The following is a 7,676-nucleotide window of genomic DNA, read 5'->3' on the forward strand; positions in this document are numbered from 1 at the left end:
TAAAAGATCAGGTCAGTTAGCTGACAGGAGTACTAAGAAATATATTGCACAGAGGTTTCTGACTAAAAAGTAAAGTTCTTTTCCAGTTACTCTAAGGAGGAACAAAATACTCCATTTTTCCAGAACAGCCTGGGAAACTTTTAATCCCATTTCAAAGAAACAAGCCCAAAACCTCATTTCACAGTCTTCCCCCCCCCCCCCCCCCCCCTTTAGAGACTATAGCTAAACTTACTATTGAGATATCTTGCATTTATATTTCATTTACATTTCTTAATGTTTTCAGAAGCAGTCAACTAACATAACATTTTTAACCAGAAGCAAGTGGCACTAGACCAGTGGTTTTTGAAACAGGATTATAAGTTTATGAAGCTGGCTCTGCACCCTCTGCTCAAACAACAACACTAGAGAAGAAAGATTGAAGACAGTAGTACTTCAACTCATAGAAATTAGGACTATTAGCAAATACGTTCATTATTTGTTGCCTTTAAGGATGTAATGAATTTCTCCTTAGGCTAAGGCTATTAAGTCCTGTCAATGAACCAGAAATGTGGATTCTTCATGAAAGAAAGGCAGCAGAAAACTGCACCTCTTAGGCAGTACTGCTGACAATCTCCCCAGTTTAAACCCAGGAAAAAAAAAAAACAGTCACAGAAGTCCAAGTCAGCAGTTCACAGAACAGAGAAACATGCCATTTGTCTGGCATAATTCCCACATTTTGGTAATCACAAAGTTAGTTATATATGCTGGTTGAGCCAAGGACTTGCACCTTTGCAGAAAATTCACTGCTATGGCACGGGTCATGCTGGATCTCAACCAAGGATTCAGGGCCCGTGCCAAGTGCCAGAGGGGAGGTCAGGGAAATGGCAGCCCAGAGGAACACTGGTGGTCTGAAAAGAGTAACAACTCTTGCTTGTTTCCCTTTATTCTTTGTTGTTTCAAGTAGAGCAGATCCCCAGAATCTCCCTCCAAAGTGCTGGTGTTTTTTTTTAGTATAACAATCTATTCCAGTGCAGATCTGGAAAAAATAATTACAGCTGTGGACCTGGGTTGATGTGAAACACTTCCAACGGACCCTTTTTACTGTATTTTTACTTTAGCTCCTTCAAGATTTATTTTTTTCCCCCCTCTCTGAAAAACTCCCATTATTTAAGGGGCTTTAAAATATGCCAAGTACCATATGCTGAACTATTCTGGTTCAAGTAATACCAAGATTCAGCACTATTCAACTGCACTAGTGATGGCATCAAATTTGGTCTTTGTTTTGAACTCCAGAATCCCCAGATCTACTTAGAGCCAGTAAAAAGCTACTTACCTCGCCTCATAAACTAGCAATCGCATATCATTCCCAAGTCCATTCTTCTGCCCCAATGCCTAAAGACAGACACATAGCAATTTCTTCACTGGTACTCACAGCTCAGCAACTTCCTGCTCCTCCTCCCAAGCCTCTTTGTGCGTCAGCTGGCTGCTTCCTGTGCTTTTGCACGTCCATATTCGTTCGCTGTACCTCTCTAAACGCGCTTCATACTCTCTGTAGAAGTGGCAGCTCAGGAAAACAGGATTTATGCAGTGAAAAGCATAACCACAGTAGCAGAAGACAAATTCAATTAAACCCTTACTAGTGGAGTGCTCAAAGGCTGAAGATCACTACAGTACAGTTGGACCCTGTGTCTACCGTGAAGAAGCTGTGTTAAATCCGATCGGTTTTCAGACCAGGATGCACTGGAGCTTTCTGCAGCTTAAGTGCCCATCCTGTCCAGCACGGGCATACAGAAGGTGCCACACCACCATCAGCTGAACTGCACACAGGGAATACATACGGCTGAACATTTTGTGGCAGTGCTAAGTTACTTTTCAGCTTTTCCACTCTGATTCATTGGAAAACAGCACAAAATATCACAGGCACACACAGGAGACACAGCATGGACTGCCACTAAATGCTCGACAATAACTGTTGGGAAACTACTAGTACTAATGCCTTAGGGTGGTATAAAACATTAGGTGCAAATTACCAATCTACCCAATATCCCTAATCTTTTGAGCAAAAAAAACCCAAAAGCTTTGAAACTGAAATCACTAGAAAGGCCAGTAGCTTTCCTTTGGCTTCCAACAAGAGCAACCTCCTGCATTAGCACAACATGAGGATCTTTCTCACCAGCTGCATCACCTGCTTCCCATATCACAACCAGCCTCAAGGTTAAGTTATTCTGGCGATTAGGATTAACGGGTGCACAGGCAAGTCACGGCAGTACAGACAGCATTATGAATTACAGCATTAGCTACTCTGTTGTAAGCATCTGGGGCTGTGCTCTACCCAATTCTGCCTAGGCAGTAATTAACTGTCAGTGTAAACAGATATAAGCTACTTCATACTTTCTATAGATACAACACATACAGGCACAATTACTAGAAAAGCTAGCACAGTGTAAACCCATACCAAATTACCCCACTGCAGCCTGCTTAAGTTGCCATATGCTTATTGATGGTAATTTAAGTGGAGAAATTATAAAAGAGGCAAGAAAAGCATCCTTCCCTTTTCCTGCAGCACACTCTCCAGCAGAAAAGTAGAGAACACAAAGCATACTTGCAACAACTACAACAGCTCAGCCTGCTCCAGCACAAGTGCTAATTAGAAGAGTCTCTGTGGGAACAAGCAGATTCTCCACACTCCTGCAAAGGCAGAATCACCAGCCACAGCAAATCGCTCACCATATCCTGCATATGCTTTGTCTTTCAAGACAATTTTAGTGCATTTTTTTTTTTAATATCTATTAGGAAGCCAGGTTACAACTCCAGCAAAGTTTTTTTGGACATTTCTTCACAGCCCCGAGGTAAAGCGCAACAAGGTACAGAAGCTGCACTGTGGATGTTGATATACAAGTATCTTACAGCCACAGCAACTGCTGCCATGCAAGAATATAAGCCAAGAACAGAGCCATCTCCAGACAAGGCTGCCACTAAGGACAGAATTCCCTCTGCCTGGAGCAGGCCTTAAAAACCAAAAAGAGAAATCCTGTGGTTCCCCAGCTTGCCCTGCTTGTGGAGTCTCGTGCTCATCAGACTGCTCATCTGCTGCAAAGCCATCACCCAACTAAGTTTTAAGCCCTCTGGCCAATTCTTACCCCTCCTTGAGGTTTCAAAGATGCTTAAGTTTCCACAGAAACAAGTAGTGCTAGAGGGCAGAGGCAGGTGAGGCAGTGGCAAGGAGCAACCACAGCCTGCGGAGGAACTCATCTGCACAGCACCGCCAACCAGACCAGAAGTACTATTTTAACAAATTTTTGTAGCAATACTGAGCTGGGGGGAATCAAACAAGAAACCTGGAGTCCTCCTTGAATTTACAGCAATTAAGCACTTTAATAATGACTAAATTGCAACCATAATACTATGCCTTCCTATGCGTTTCCCACAAAAACAAGAGTTAAAACCAAATTCAGTTCTCACAGACAGGAGCCTAAACATACAAGCAACAGCAGCCTTCAGCTTCATTCAGCAACCCCAGCTTCACTACCCACTAGGCCTTCCCTCTGCACATCCAGGGACATCACCTACATACAAAGGACTCACAGCTGCCACAACACAAGTGCTAAAGGAAAGACACACTTCTTATAGTTGGACTGTATGTCCTGAACCCTTAAACAAATATTTGAGATATGGCTGGGAAATAAACTATGGTCTACTTCACTCCTACATTTATCAACTTTCTTTTCTCTCCATGTGTGAGAACCTCCCTTTCCTTCCAGCCAGGACAGCACATAAATGCCCGTCTCCAGTTGAAAAATAACTGAAAGATAAGCTTTCTTCCCAACACCATTTCCCATGCTGACAGGAAGATCCATGAGAATTTTCGCTGATAATTTCCCCCTCCTTGTACACACCTATGAGAACACCATATCAGGACACATATTTTTCAGATCAACAGCAAACGTAAAAGCAGCAGGTATAGCTATTTCCCTGTCCAGCTCCACTCTGCCTCTCAATTGCAATTTAATTCCGATTACAGCTAGTCAGTTCATCTAACATTGACCCCTAGACACATTCCTTATCCAGTGCTTGAGACTCATGCCCACAGTGCCCACCCTGCCTTTTGTGCTCTGCCACAAGCTCCAAGGCCAGGTTCTGCATTGAAATCCTGGAGCCAGCAAAAAGTCAAAATAAAGGAGGATGTTTTTGCAAAGTTTACTATAGCTCAAACTTTCCACTACCCAGACGCTATTTGTCCTTTCCACTCAGACTGGAAACTAACCCAAGAAATCTCAGACTGTTCAGCAGGTCTGATTCAGGACTACAAGTGCGGGCTTACTGGTATGCCACAACCAACCCTTCTCTCTACACAGCTAGAGCCACCATTGCCACAAATTCCCAACACAATAATAAATAACAAACCCTGCATACCAGTTACTTGCGAATAATCCCCAAAAAGCCATGAATAACACACAAATTAAGCAGCTGACTACCCACTGTGTGACAGTTAATACATCACATTTGTTTGCATCACACTGAAGATCACTTAATGCTGAAAGGCAGAATACTAAGTTACAATAAAAGCAAGGGACCCTTCTAAAGAAAAATGTTTAAAAGTAAACAAGCTAACTACTGCACAAGACTACTATTAAGTAGTAATACAAAACCATACAAAACCACTAACTAAAGACAGACAGCAAGCTTTTATATGGGCAGGACAGCAACACAGCTTCCCAAAACCATACACTGATGGTTGCAGGAAAGCTTTGGCTGAAAGAGTCCCCTCCTTGCCAGCCCAGACTGGTCAGTTCTCTGAACCCAGCATCTCTCTTGAGGTGTTAGTGCTGTTTTCCAAACCACAGCCGGCACGGCCCAGCACATGCTGCCACAGTCCCACACACTAATGGAAGAGATTATCTGCTCACCAGGAAACAAATCCAGTGCGTGCTAGACATCAAATGCTCAGTACATGTGCCACAGACCAGGCACAGAGATGACACCAATCAGGCAAAGACCATACCACATGTGAAGCATTTCCCTGACATCTCACACAGAGCAGGTCCTACAGGGCTCCTGCAAGAACGACTCTACCTCCAACTGCCCAGCGATCCACCCATCCCCACACCCACCCAATTAGCAAGGCTCACTCTGAGGCAGACACAAGAAGCCCAAGGCTTTGCCAGGACACAACGGGCTCTACACGGCATGGTTTCTCTTAAAAGGCTTTGGGGGGATTTGGCAGACAAAGGAAACCATGTAAAACTACGAAGAAATATCACACCCAAAGAAACACCTGAGCTCTGATGACGTGTCTATCCATCTGTCTACTGCCGCCAGACTTTCATAGTACATGCCCATGGGGCAGACATCTCTCCTCATATACAGTATCCCAATCTCCAGCTGCAAATCCTCACACACACATAAAAGAGAAAAAAAAAAGACTTAAGAACATTTTCTGTCTTACAAACACCTCACTTGTAGCTGTGCAGTATAAAAATCTGAATACTCTTTAGGGGAAGAGCTGATCAACAGTTTTTCAAGGTGGAAAAAGAAAAGTTCAGGGGATCATATTCTGCAAGGCCCTGGCATAAACAACATCAAGTACTGCTCTGGGTGAAGACTCCGGTACCTCTTGACACACACCCTCTGTTGGCTGTTCCCACCCACAAAAGCCATTCCTCTGCACTATGCAAGACAAACTGCAGTGACCAAAAAAACCCCAAGTCTTCCTTCCGTAACATCTCCCTTCGACGTACTGACTCATTTGCAATTTTCTGTTCCACTTTTTGCCTAGCTTATACACAGTCAACAAAGCAAGACAGAAACCCAGCATTGCTTAGTTTCTCTTTTTAGCTTCATACCATCTTATCTGCCAAGATGAACTTTCTAGAACATGTTAGGCTGAACACCTCCCATGGCACCCCATGAAGTACTTTCTCCAAAAGAAGAGCATCTCTCTAGAACCTCAGTGCTTGCATTGGTTGCCTCTTTCCTTCTGACCCTGCAGCTAAGTCTCCTCTGGGGATGAAAAAACATTCATTTTCTCCCTTAATGTTAATATCATCCAAGTGTCTGCAGAAACATGCCCTCCCATCTACTCAGGGATCCACAAGAACCATACTAACAGACTGGTACTCTCAGAAGCTGTCCCGTAACTCCTCTCTGCTGTTCCTAGAAGGCAGATGAACCTTACAGCCACATCCTCTTTTACAAAAGTAGTAACTAGGCTACTCTGCCTTTGATCACTGATTGCTCCTCACAGGAAAGGCAGAACAGGTCTCTGCCTGGTCAGATGGATGACTGAGCTACTTTCAGTTTGCACACACCACAACAGCAGGTTTTTGAGTGCCGGATTAAATGCTTTGATTTAAAATACTGTTAAAAAGCAAGTAGCTAGCACTCTACCCAATCTCATTTTATTGGCCTAAATACATCAGCGATGCCTATCTGCGCTCAGATAGCATTTGAAGAGGAAGAAGTGCCCACCTAACGATTCCTAAAGCCTTTCAGTGGCTGTTCTCCATGCTGAAGTAACAGGACACTCTCCAGTATTGGGGTCCGTGTAAGTTCTGGAGTCCCTTTGTCCTGAGCATCACCTGGATCTCTGAGGTACATTCATTTCCATCTCACTTGCAGTCCTTAATTCCTCAGATTTTGATCATTATAACACAGACAACAAACCAGCCTCCCGCAGCAGCAGTTTGCAGGTACAGGCGCAGTCCTGCCCCTCCAGCCCCTGCGGCCGCACACCCTGTGCCTCTGCCCGCCTGGCCTGTCGCTTCCTGCAGCCCCGGGGCTGTCACACGCCGACTCTCGTGGAATCACCTTTTTTTTTTTTTTTTTAAGCGGTTTTCATGCGAAAGCAGCCCAGAACATACACCCAGAACGAAACCCCTGGTTCTCCACAAGAGCCTGCTTCTGTCGCTGTTCTGTCCTCCCGGTGGGAGCCTCCCGTCCCAACGCCCCCCTCCCCGCCGGGCATACCCCGCCAGCGGGCGCCGCACCGCGCAGAACCGGTCCTGCGCTCCCCGGCCGACACCGGCCCGTGCCCGCGGCGCCCGGCAGCCCCGACGGGACCCGCTTCCCCGGCCGCGCTCCCCCCGACTAGAACCGCCTTTTAAACCGCGCCAGGCCCCCGCCAGGCACTAAACGGCGCCGGGGCCGAGCCCGGCGGCAGCTGAGCCGGGCCCCCCGCCGGAAGCCGGCGCCAGGGCGGCCGAGCGGCCCCGGTCGCTGCGCTTTGTTCCGCCCCGCCGCCCCCCGGGAGGGCCGGGGCTGCTGCAGGGGCCAGTATCGCGGCAGGGCGCTCGGCCCGGGGCCAGCAGCCGCGGCGGGTGACAGCGGCCCCACCAGAGCCCTCCCCTCCGGCGCCCCGTCCCCAGGCCAGGCGGATACTCGCGGGTGCGGAAGGCCTCCTGCGTGTGGGGGATGACGAACCGCTCCCCCGGCTCCCCCGGCGGCAGCGGCTTGGCCAGTGGGAAGGGCTTGCGGCCCAGCAGCGGCGCCATGCCGAGACGAGACGGGTTCCCGGCCGGAGCCGGCAGATCCGCACGACGACCCCGGCGGGGACCCGGGCAGGAGGATTGAAAAATGGCGGGAGATTCCCCTCCCCCTCCCGGGCGGGCGGCGAGCCCAGCCGCGCCGCGCGCACCCCAACCTGCCTCCCGCCCCGCAGCGCCCGCCCCCGACGCCCCGGCATCCTACTGGCTGTCGCC

The 7,676-nt window shown here is 47.7% G+C and overlaps 1 protein-coding gene across 3 annotated transcripts in view; it reads right to left on the reverse strand.

Annotated features, from left to right (window-relative positions):
- BAZ1B (bromodomain adjacent to zinc finger domain 1B) overlaps positions 1-7,606 on the reverse strand; it is a 50,408-nt gene extending 42,802 nt beyond the window's left edge. For all 3 annotated transcript variants that reach the window (XM_080388764.1, XM_080388763.1, XM_080388765.1), the window contains exons 1-2: positions 7,357-7,606; positions 1,412-1,528 (exon numbers count right to left, since the gene is read on the reverse strand). In XM_080388764.1, the coding sequence (XP_080244890.1) occupies positions 1,412-1,528; positions 7,357-7,469 (230 nt within the window). In that variant the 5' untranslated portion in view covers positions 7,470-7,606. The remainder of the gene's footprint in view (positions 1-1,411; positions 1,529-7,356) is intronic.
- Positions 7,607-7,676: the final 70 nt, after the last annotated feature.

This window comes from Falco punctatus, assembly GCF_963210335.1.
Source record: "Falco punctatus genome assembly, chromosome: 1".
In the NCBI taxonomy this organism is placed as follows: Eukaryota; Metazoa; Chordata; class Aves; order Falconiformes; family Falconidae; genus Falco; species Falco punctatus.